The 10,841-nt window shown below is 63.8% G+C and overlaps 3 protein-coding genes across 3 annotated transcripts in view; 2 read left to right on the top strand and 1 right to left on the bottom strand.

Annotated features, from left to right (window-relative positions):
* The window catches only part of CHLRE_04g214350v5 (uncharacterized protein), a 16,536-nt gene extending 10,832 nt beyond the window's left edge, over positions 1-5,704 (top strand). Inside the window, exons 24-35 of the mRNA XM_043061656.1 lie at positions 65-155; positions 365-473; positions 682-852; positions 988-1,122; positions 1,432-1,659; positions 2,200-2,288; positions 2,644-2,764; positions 3,140-3,235; positions 3,535-3,603; positions 3,952-4,200; positions 4,542-4,655; positions 5,007-5,704. Of these exons, the coding sequence (XP_042925125.1) occupies positions 65-155; positions 365-473; positions 682-852; positions 988-1,122; positions 1,432-1,659; positions 2,200-2,288; positions 2,644-2,764; positions 3,140-3,235; positions 3,535-3,603; positions 3,952-4,200; positions 4,542-4,655; positions 5,007-5,267 (1,733 nt within the window). The 3' untranslated portion in view covers positions 5,268-5,704. The remainder of the gene's footprint in view (positions 1-64; positions 156-364; positions 474-681; positions 853-987; positions 1,123-1,431; positions 1,660-2,199; positions 2,289-2,643; positions 2,765-3,139; positions 3,236-3,534; positions 3,604-3,951; positions 4,201-4,541; positions 4,656-5,006) is intronic.
* A 314-nt stretch (positions 5,705-6,018) lies between these two features.
* CHLRE_04g214505v5 (uncharacterized protein) lies at positions 6,019-8,844 on the top strand. The gene is made up of 3 exons (XM_043061663.1): positions 6,019-6,941; positions 7,207-7,531; positions 7,993-8,844. Exons 1-3 carry the CDS (start codon positions 6,165-6,167, stop codon positions 8,133-8,135), a joined length of 1,245 nt encoding a protein of 414 aa, XP_042925124.1. The 5' UTR covers positions 6,019-6,164; the 3' UTR covers positions 8,136-8,844.
* Positions 8,845-8,846: 2 nt separating this feature from the next.
* CHLRE_04g214504v5 (uncharacterized protein) overlaps positions 8,847-10,841 on the bottom strand; it is a 20,042-nt gene continuing 18,047 nt past the window's right edge. The window contains exons 22-23 of the mRNA XM_043061662.1: positions 10,483-10,521; positions 8,847-10,058 (exon numbers count right to left, since the gene is read on the bottom strand). Of these exons, the coding sequence (XP_042925123.1) occupies positions 9,897-10,058; positions 10,483-10,521 (201 nt within the window). The 3' untranslated portion in view covers positions 8,847-9,896. The remainder of the gene's footprint in view (positions 10,059-10,482; positions 10,522-10,841) is intronic.

Below are 10,841 nucleotides of genomic sequence, written 5' to 3'. Positions count from 1 at the left end.
CTCACATCCACCCAATCCACCCCACCCCCCACCCACACCTCACCCCACCTCCCCTCACCCCCAGACTCCATCATGGTGGCCACCCGCTCCGACTCGGTGGAGGAGGCGCGGGCGCTGGGCGCCCGCATCAAGCGCGAGGTCAACAAGCGCTACAAGTGAGAGATAGAAGGGGACAGGGAGGGTGTGGGTCTTGTGTGGGCGAGTGTTTGTGTATGCGAAGGGGGTGCACCAGGGGCTGCGGGTTGCTGCACTATCGTGGTAGCCCCGAAGCGAACCGCCAACCCATGACGCACACAAGCAAGCAAACCCCCACTAACACCACACAACAACGACCCCACAAACCCGGACCCGACCCGAACTCTAGGCTGCTGGAGATCGAGCTGGACGGCGTGTTTAAATCCATCTTGCTGCTCAAGAAGAAAAAGTACGCGGCCGTGAAGCTGGAGCCGGACGGCCAGGGCAGGCTGGCGGAGGTGAGGAGGAGCCGAGGAGGTGTGGGAGGGGGCGTCACGACTTATGTCACCACACTCCCCACCCGCCTAACCAACCACCTCCTACCCAACCCACCTTACCCACACCTAACCCCGCACCCAACCCCACACCCAATGCACACCCAACCCACACCCAACCCACACCCAACCCCATACCCAACCCGCACCCAACCCACACACCCATTCTCAGGTGATGGAGCAGAAGGGCCTGGACATTGTGCGGCGCGACTGGTGCCCGCTGTCCAAGGACGTCGGCAACTTCGCGCTGGCAGCCGTGCTGAGCGGCCGCGGGCGGGAGGAGGTGGTGGGCGAGATCCACGCACACCTGCGCCAGGTGGCGGAGCGGGTGCGCGCAGGACAGGTAAGAGCGCGGCGTGTGGGTGCGGTAAGGGGGATGGGAATGCGTGGGGAGGGAGACGGATCTAGGCAGAGGCCCCACCTACCCAGACCCACCACCCGCCCCTCCTCCCATCTCTCCCCGCACACACGCCCACAGATCCCCATGGGCAAGTTCATCATCACCAAGCAGCTCACCAAGCGGCCCGAGGACTACCCAGACGCCAAGAACCAGCCGCACGTGCAGGTGGCCATGAGGCGGCGGGCGGCGGGCAAGCGCGACGGCGTGCTGCCTGTGAGTGAGAGTGAGAAGAGGGGTGGGAGAGAGTTGTAACTGCCAGCCCAAACCTAAGCCTAACTCACCGCTATGCCGATATGATTCTATAATGGGGACGAAGGCGGGGGGACGGGGGCGGGGCTGCTGCAAGGCAATAACGCCTGGGTGGGCTCCTGGGAGGCAGTTGGACGTGAGTCGAGCACACGCGTGGATTGCGCGCCTTGGCGGCTTGAGTGAGGCCACAGCACCTCCTTATCCCAACACATGCGTAATGGTAATACGCCAAGGCGTATATATCTATGTAATGAGCCATGGTATTCTTCGCAGGGCGAGACGGTGCCCTACATCATATGCGTGGAGCGCGACCCCGCAGCAGCAGCCGCGGCGGCAGTAGCCGCAGCTGACGGCTCCGGCGCTACTGCCACTGCTATTGCCGCTGCTGCTGCTACTGCCGCCGCCTGCTCGGGCGGTCTGGCGGACCGGGCGCGCCACCCCGAGGAGCTGCGGGACCAGTCGCAGCTGGCGGTGGACGTGGAGTACTACCTGGCGCAGCAGGTGGGGGGGCGGGGAGGGGAGGAGGGGGGGGGATAGCAGCAGGGGGGGCGGGCATAGGGGAGGTTGTGGGCAGCAGGAAGGGGGAAGGGGCGGAGGGGTGTAGATACCAGCCCAAACTAAACCAAACCAAGCTAAACTAGGGGAGCACAGGCAGAGGCGTTAGTAGCAGGGGGGTAGAAGCAGGGGGGGCGGGCATAGGGGAGGTTGTGGGCAGCAGGATGGGGGAGGGGGGGAAAGAAGTGAAGGTGCAGGGGGAGGGGGAGGGGAGGGGGGGAGAAAGTGGGGTCACGTGTCTGCCAGGGCTGGGCCGACTGCTGGCCATGGGGGCAGCTCACGTGGGAGCAGCCTGCGTCACTTCCTTACGTCCCCACACCCACCCACTTGTGTGCTCACATCAACCCGAACCTGGCCGCCCGCACATCCCTGCATGCCTGCGCCTGCCCTGCGCCCCTCAGCCCCCACAAACACCTCAGACTTGTGTGCTCTTACACTCATGCCCCTACACACAAACGCCCCTGTTCATGCCCCGTGCCCGCACAGATCCACCCTGTGGTGTCGCGCCTAGTTAGCCCTATCGAGGGCACCGACGCCGCCCACATCGCCGACTGCCTGGGTCTGGACCCCGCCCGGTGGGTCGGGCGTGTGTGGGTGCAGGGGGATGGAGGAGCGTGTGTGTGTGTGTGTGTGTGTGTGTGTGTGTGTGTGTGTGTTAAAGAGCACAAGGAAAACGTTGCGCGCGTTGTGTGTGTGTGTGTGTGTGTGTGTGTGTGTGTGTGTGTGTGTGTGTGTGTGTCATTGTGGGGTAGGGATAAATGGAGGGATGGAAGGCCTGTGTGTGTATTGCATGCGTGGCGAGTGTGACACACACACACACACACACACACACACACACACACACACACACACACACACACACACACAATACATATACATACAAGCGAGCACCAGCCTCAACATAGTTTACGTGCGTGTGTGCGTGTGTAGGTACCGCGGCGCGGCGGGCGGCGGCGGCGGCGGCGGTCTGGGCGGCGGCGAGGACGATGACGCGGCGCTGCTGATGGGCTCCAGCGGCGGCACCCTCATGGACGAGGACGAGAACTTCAGGGTGAGAGGGATGGGAGGAAGAGGAGGCTGGGCAGGGGCTGGAGGATGAGATGGAGCTGGGCTCAACGAATCAAATCCGAAATAGCGGTGATGGGGGGGGACCAGACAGGGGCCAGGCCGGTCCCATGAGATACGGATGGATGACAGGGGTTTAAATGCCGACCCAACGAGTCAGGTCCGGGTTAGCAGTGATGGGGGGGACCAAGCAGGGCTAAGACAAGGGAAGAGGTAGAAGGTTTGTGCACGGTGGTGCGCTTGTGGCATTCTTTTTTCCCCGATGGGAGCACTGATGAACAGAGACCTGACCGTTGCCCGTACACACAAATACGCCGTCAACCGCCTCCCCCTGCCATGGACCCCTTCCCCCCTCCTGCAGTCGTGTGGCCCGCTGCTGCTGACCAGCCCCTCCGGCGCCTGCTTCCCGCTGCGGGGTGTGGACGACGTGCTCAAGGAAGCAATCATGCCAGAGCAGGTGAGGGTGACATTCGTGATTAGTTAAGGAAGTGGTAGACGGTAGGGGGGCTACGTGCCGGGGGACTGCGCGCCGTAAGTGGGTCGCAGTTGGGGGTGGGTGGGTGAGTGGCAGTGCGAGGGAGTGGGTTGGTGAAGAAAATGGGAGGAGCAGCGGGAGGGGAGCAACTGGGTGGCTGGGTGGGAGGGATCGAACGGAGGCTTAGAGCAAGGCCTGACGCCGCCACGCACCTCGCGACCTCTCGCGCGCACACACACACACACACACACACACACACACACACACACACCTGTGTGCAGCTGCTGACGCCGCCGGACGCGCTGGGCGACCCCACCGCCACTGTCAGCCCTGCGGCACTCATCAACCAGGTGGGTGCGTGTGTGGGTGGGTGGCTGTCATCGTGTGTGAACCCGACCGGTTGAGCCTATTTCCGTGGCGCGGCATCCTCTACAACGACTTAGCTTCTCCACATTGCGTCCTATCCTGCTCCCTTGCCCGCCCTCTCTTCTCTCTTGCCTTGCCTACTGCTAGTGCCACACGAAACCCCTGGACTCCACCACCCCCCCCTTCTCGAGTTATTTAACATGCATGGAAACCCCCCCACCCCACACACACACACAAAACCATACTTCTCATACCACACCCCTACACACACACGCACACAAACACACACATCCTCCGCATACAAACACGCTCTACCCAACTACCCCACCCAGGTGCTGCTGCGCGCGCGGGAGGCGGTGGCGCGCTACTACGACGGCGTGCTCCGACCCGACGACGAGACGGCGGACGCGGGGCCAGGCGGCTGCCGCGCTGCAGTGCTGCGGCCGGCGGCGGCGGGGCCGGGCGGAGCGGGCGAGGAGGCGGGCGGCGGCGCGGGCCCGGAGCGCTGCGGGCACCCCGACCCCTCACGGGCGGGTGTGCTGCTGCGGCGAGCCATGAACGAGCGCGACCTGTACCTGCAGGTGGGCGGGGATGGGTGGCTGGGTGGGTGGGTGGTGGGTGGGTGGTGGGTGGGTGGTGGGTGGGTGGGTGGGTGGGAATGGGCGGTTGTGGTGTGTGTGTGATTGGGATGGGTGGGCTCGCAACCCAACCCGACCCCAACATCCTCTCCCTCTCCCTATCTCACTGCCCCCACGGTGCTGCCCCACACCCTCCCCACACCTCCCCACACCGCCGCACACCCTCTCCCCACTCCCCTGCGCATTCACTCGCTATATAATCATGAATGTGGCCCCCATTGCCACACTTCCGTGTACCAATCTTTGCACACACACACACACACCTGCCAACCCACCACGTGCAGCTGTCGCACTACTACCGGCTACTGCACGTGGAGGGCGCGGCGCGGCGCCACCACTGCCGCCTGCGCGCCGCCGACCCCAAGAGCGGCGTCAGCCTAGACGACGTGCGGGCCAAGGTGGGTGGGTGGGGGCCGCGGGGGTGGGGTTTAAATACCAGCCCAAACTAGACTAAACCAAACCATGCTAAACAAGCGGCGCACAAACAGAGGGGGGGCAGAGGGGAGAACAGGGGCGGCACGCCGATAGGTAGGCACCAGCGTGGGCTTCGCGTGGGCTGGTTGGGAGACATTCTGACTGCCGTGGGCCGCACTTTCCTCCCACCACGTTTCTATGCAACCTTACGACAGACACATAATTACACACATCCACCCGGTTGCCCGCTCTCTCTCTCTCTCACACACACACAAACACACACACACACACACGCTCACGCTCACACACACGCACACTTGCTCACACCCACGCAGGTCCCGGAGTCGCTGGCGCGCACGCTGGGCGCCGCCGCCGAGGCGCTGGACGGCCTGCGCCGCCGCAGCCATTGGCACTGGGTGGACCTGGGGAAGCTGTTTGGAAGCCTGGCGGCGCCGGCGGCGGCGGCGGCGGCTGGCGGCGCGGCGGCGGGAGGCAAAGGCTCGCGGCAGGGGACGGCGGGTGTGGGTGCGGGTATGGGTATGGGTGGCGGCGTGGGTGCGGTGAACTTGGGGGCGGTGCGCGGCGTGGTGGTGTGAGCGCGAGAGTGGTTGGGGTGCAGTGATGATGGTGCTGTGGTGGATGGGTGGTGGTGGTGGCGCTTGGTTTGGGTTGGTTGGGGGCGGGGAGGTTGCGGGTAGCCTGCAGGTACCGAACATGTGATGTGAGGGTGCTTAAAGGATTGTGCGGCTGGCAAGCAAGGCTGTCGAGGGCGCGAGTAAGGGTTTGGAGGTAGTGGTGCAGGGAGGTGTTGTTTCGCGTGTGTGTGGAAACCAAAAGACACTGGCAGGAAGGCATGGCGGGGCGTTACCTGGGCTGGGGACCTGCGTGGCCAACCCACGCGGCGTGATGGCCAAATGCCAGCAGTAGCCGAATTCACTCGTCCCCAGCTTGGGACCAGGCCCATCTGGCCTATTGGAGCTGCCGGCTGGACTGTTAATACAGCTTCAACGAGTTTCACTCCCCCAATAAAATTGGCCGCTTCATCTTCTGTGCCACGGGCCCGGAAACGGGGGGCTCCAGGTTGCCGTGGCAATACCGCCGCAACGGAATGCAATCCCGCCCCCCACCCCACCGCACACACGCACACCACCACAGCGGATGCTGTATGTGGTTGCTGCACATTTGCGCCAGGGTTGGGGAGTGCTGCGCGCACTTCAGTTGGAAGGGACTCGGTTAGTGGCGTTATGTGGGTGTGTGGCTGCGCGATTGGCGTTGGTCGACGGTTGGGCGCGATCGAGGCACAGCACATCTCCGGCATTGCTCGCGCGCACATTCAAGTCTGTCGCCGAAAGAGTTTTGCGCATCACACACTTCTGCGCTCGCACGTTGGGGCAAGCAATACCCGGCCGCTCGTCCGCTCAATCTACCAAATCGCCGCTCGCTCGCGGCTTATCGCCGCTCGCGGCTCTTATACGCCGCCAGGACGGACAGATATGGAAACGCCGCTGAATTCCAACGAGCGACATCGGGGCGGTGGCGGGGGAGACGGCGAAGCCCTCATAAGGGGAGTGGTCTGCCGCAACCGCTGCCCCGCCGCGGCGGTGTGCCTCGAGTGCCCCGCTGATCCTCAAGCGCCGCTGCGGCCGCCAATGCACAAGAGCTGGTCTGGGCCGGAGCTGATCTGGGTTGCTGGTGGGGGTGGTAGCAGTAGCAGTAGCACCACCACTGCCACCATCACCGCCGTTGCTACAGCCGTAGGCGTGCACGCAGCGGCGGCGGCGGCTGGCAGTAGCAGGAGTTGGCCATTCGCAGAGGCGGCTCGCCGCCTCCGCTACAGCTTCATTGTTGATGGAGGCGATGAGGATGGCGATGAGGATGACGACGCGGGGCAGCACCTGCCGACTTGCAAGGGCGGGGCCAGCGGCGGCGGTAGCGGCGGCGGCGGTATCGCTGGCGGCAGGATCACAGTGAGCTGCCGTGGCAGTAGTGCTGGTAGTGGCAGCGCTGCTGTCGAGCGCGGTGGTGGCGCTGCTGCTGCTGTTGCTGTTACTGATGAGCCGCTGAAGGAGGGCGGCGCATCGCGATCGGTGCCCGCTGCTGCTGGCGGCGGCACGGCAGCAGGGTATGGCGGCGCCATCGCTGGGGTGGCGCCGCCGCCGCTGCCTGCTGCTGCTGCGCCTGTTGTTGTGGTGGCCTCTGCCGCCGCCGCGCCCTGTTCCGGCACCGGCATCATGACCGGCGTCGTCAACTCGGCGGCGTACGATGTTCCGGTGGGTTTGCGGTCGTCGCTGGTTACGTCGGTGCGTGTGGACGAAGGTTCGTTACGAAGCTGTGCATGTACCCCGGTGTGCCTGCGCGAGCTGCGGGGCAAAAGAAGCAAGCAAGCAAGGGAGCGGCATGACTAATGCGCGTGTGGGTGTGCGGTGAGCGTGAACGGTGAACGGACACGCACGCAAAAGGCATGTGTTGCATGGCATACACACACACACGGCGGTACACACGTGCAGCAGACACTGCTTCATCCTGTGGGTGCAGGTCGTGTGCTTTGCTGGTGGTGCACACGGCGGCAGCGGCCGCCGCCCCAACGGCGCTGCCACGGCGACGCCGCCGCTGCCGGCGGAAATCGTGGCCGCGCCCCCCATTGAACGACTCGCTGTTGTCGACGCAGCCGGGGGCACCAGCGGCAGCATGCATGGTGGCGGTGGTGCGGTCCGGGTGCCGGTGCCGGTCGCGGCGGCGGCGGCGGTGGGGGGCAAGCCCGCGCGCGCGTGCGGGTTCTCTGAGGGCGTGTGTGTTTGTGGCGGCGGCCTGGGTCCGCCCCACTGGCCCGCTAGCGCCTGGATGCGCTGCGCCTGCTGCGGTGAGTGCATACTGTATGGTCATAGGAATGTTGCATTGGAGTGCATAAGCTGGGCTGGGCTGGGCTGGGCTGGGCTGGGCTGGGCTGGGCTGGGCTGGGCTGGGCTGGGCTGGGCTGGGCTGGGCTGGGCTGGGCTGGGCTGGGCTGGGCTGGGCTGGGCTGGGCTGGGCTGGGCTGGGCTGGGCTGGGCTGGGCTGGGCTGGGCTGGGCTGGGCTGGGCTGGGCTGGGCTGGGCTGGGCTGGGCTGGGCTGGGCTCGGTGACGGCGGTGTAAGTCGCTTGGGGCAGTGCCGTCTGACGTGCGAGGCTTGCTGGCATACGGTGCGTACTGTGGGGCACTGGGGACTCAGCAATGGACCCGGCAGGCACTGGCCTGAATCCATACATGTCCTCCCCGCCTTCCCCCCGCCTTTCCCATTGTGCCCCCTTCCCTCCACTTACTCCCCTGCACGGCGCGCGCAGTCATCTGCATCCTGTACTCCTGCGACGGCACTACTGACGTCGGCGACCTGCGGCGGCGGCCGCCATGCCAGCCCTGGGGCCGGCAGCAGCGGCGCTGCCTGCAGTGCCGCCGCGTGTTCGCCGCCCCGGCCACAGCTAGCTAGCTAGGTGTCATACGGCATGCCAGCTGGCTACTGCTGAGCGCCACACGCCCGGCGAGTGAAGGAACTACGCATACGTGCACCGCGTGGGCCCGCGAGGACAGTTATGCGCACGGCAGTTACGGTGCCATGATGATCATGTGCTTATACATACGGTCATCGTAAATTCGTATTTGTTGGTTGGGCTCCAGGCGGATCTATCCCTGCGCTGGGCGGATGGGTGCGTGCAGCAGGCTGCGGTGCAGGCAGCGAACCACACCCCATCCCGCCGCATGTCGCATGCGTACATATGTCGTTCTGTTCACCGACCGCTCTGTGGTCCCAGTGTCAAGCCAGTATGCCGGCAGTGCATTTCGCCGTCACAGGGCGTACGGGCCAGTGCAGGTCACAGGTTGACGTGTGTCTAGGCTAGAGTAAGACAGTGAGTGTGCGTGTGCGTGGCTTGGCGAGCATGGCGTGTCGTTCGGTTGTTGTCTGTGCACCGCGTGCCGCTCTGGTCCCAGCGCACCAGCTTCCTGAGGCGGGCGGCCTTCACTGCTTGCTTTGAGGGATGCGATGGGCCTGTATGTGTGTGCCACCGCTTATTCTCGTTACTGTGGAATGGGAAACAACAACGTAGACGCACGTGGCTGTATGGGGTAGAGAGTGCGCCTGCTTGGGTGCTTGCTTGCTTGCTTGAGCAGCCGCCAGGACCCGACAGAATACGATACAAAGAAGGACATGAAGAGCCAATGCACGACTCATGCATAGATACAAAGAAGGACATGAAGAGCGAATGCCTGCATGCACTCATGCATGCACAGTGCGAATCATCACGAACAAGCGCGTGGCGGCTCACCGCCGGCAAGCAAGATTTACCACATGCAAACCTGTAAACGCGCCCACACTAACCTAGGTAAGAATCACATGACTGACACGATGCCCATCACCTACTGCCCATCACCAGCAGTACGCTTCGCCCCCCTGCAGTCTCCATGCAGCTTCCCAGCTAGCTATGCTACTCCCTCTTCATTCTCGCAATGCACCCGCGCCAGATAGGTATACGAGGCCGAGTTGATGACAGAACCACAGCGTAGGTGCACGATTCTGTTCTGCACGGAAATGCAGGAACAAAACACACAGGACGGCGCTGTCTCTGCGGCATGCACACCCATCTGTCACGCGCGTGCAATCCAGCCGCCAGCTCGGCTGCTGCTGCACGCAGGCCCTGCCATGCTCACAATGTTCGCCCACTCCCCTGGACGCCAACACTTCATGCATTTGTGATTACTCACGTCGTTCTCCATACATGAAAGGCTATCCCGCGAAGACATGTTTTTAATTAAATAACGTCGTTTCCCATGAAAGGCTACCCCTTCCCCCCAAGCCATACGTGCCACCACCCCCGGCAGGCACCCTACCGTACACAAGCTCTTGCCAATCATGAAATAGCCGCCGTCTTTCAATGCCATGCAACGCAACGTGTAGCCACTTGGCAACCACATGCCTGGAAACCGTGTCCGTTTGACCACTCCCATTCATTATTTCTTCACGCAGCAGATTGGGCCGCACGTCGGCCTCCAACCTAAACTGATCGCGAGCATCAATCACATCAGATCGGGCGCTGCCTGATGGACGGCGCTGCCTCCGAGCAGTCATCGACAGTCGAGTACCTGTCAGTGCCTGAAGCAATGCCAAGCCATCTTCCGAGCACACACGCACACGCACACATACCGGCACACACACACACATACCGCCACACAAAACATACTCTCCACCCAGCAGCTAAGCCTCGGCCGGCAACTCCACTATGTACGAATTCGTCCGCCGCCGCGCCGCGCTGCCGTACTGCTGATGCTGACTTGGCGGCGGCGCCACCTCCATCACCTCCGGCCCCCCCACGTCGCGGTCAAAGTTGTTGGAGCCCTTGTAGTCCAATGTGATGACCTGCGGGCGGGTGGCGGGGAGGGCAAATATGGTAAAGAGAAGTGTAGCGACGCAGACAGCAGGGTTAAGGGGGGGTAGGTTGCATTCATGTATGATAAGTTGACGAAGCGGCAGACAGGGGGGGATGGCGGGGTCATGCATGACCTCTAATGTGGGCAGTGCGGGCCGGACGTGTGCGAGGGGTGTGCCGGCGCGTGGGGTTGTGATGGTGGCGCCTGCGTGTGCTCCTTCCTGACAGGCGTTGCCAGCTTGCTTGCGTCATGATGCCCCCGCTGCCTTCAGTACCGTGCAGCGCCGCGGGGCTTCATCGCTGCTGCCACCCAGTCACCAGCCGCCCCCGCCCCGCATTGGGATTGGTTTAGTTTGGGCTGGTATCTACAGCCCCCCCCCACACACACACCCGGCCGGCCGCCGGCCCACTCACCTCCCACATGTTGGTGTGCTTGATCACTCGCCACAGCACCTGCGGCAGGCACGGAAGTAACGTGGTGACACACACGTATGGCGGCGGCGGTGGCGGCTAGGACCGGTCAGCAGGCCAGCAGGGGAGAGGCCACCCCAGGTATGTAGCAGCAGGACTGCCGCACTGCAAGCTGCACTCGCAAGCCTTGAAGCCAGGGCAGCGCGGGCAAAGCGCAATCATCAGTTAAACCCCTACGTGCGTATGTTTCCGGCATACGAAGAAAGCGTACCCGCCGAACGCCGCCCCAGTCGTGCCATCCCACTCTCACTCCCCTCCCCTCCCCTCCCCTCCCCTCCCCTCCCCTCCCCTCCCCTCCCCTC

Source organism: Chlamydomonas reinhardtii, chromosome 4, assembly GCF_000002595.2.
Source record: "Chlamydomonas reinhardtii strain CC-503 cw92 mt+ chromosome 4, whole genome shotgun sequence".
NCBI lineage: Eukaryota > Viridiplantae > Chlorophyta > Chlorophyceae > Chlamydomonadales > Chlamydomonadaceae > Chlamydomonas > Chlamydomonas reinhardtii.
This window is presented reverse-complemented; position numbering and strand designations above follow the sequence as displayed.

Coding starts and splice junctions, on each gene's coding strand:
- CHLRE_04g214505v5 (XM_043061663.1), top strand. CDS start 6,165: ATGGAAACGCCGCTGAATTCCAACGAGCGACATCGGGGCGGTGGCGGG. Junction 6,942..7,206: donor CGGCGGCGTACGATGTTCCG/GTGGGTTTGCGG, acceptor CTGTGGGTGCAG/GTCGTGTGCTTTGCTGGTGG. Junction 7,532..7,992: donor GATGCGCTGCGCCTGCTGCG/GTGAGTGCATAC, acceptor CGGCGCGCGCAG/TCATCTGCATCCTGTACTCC.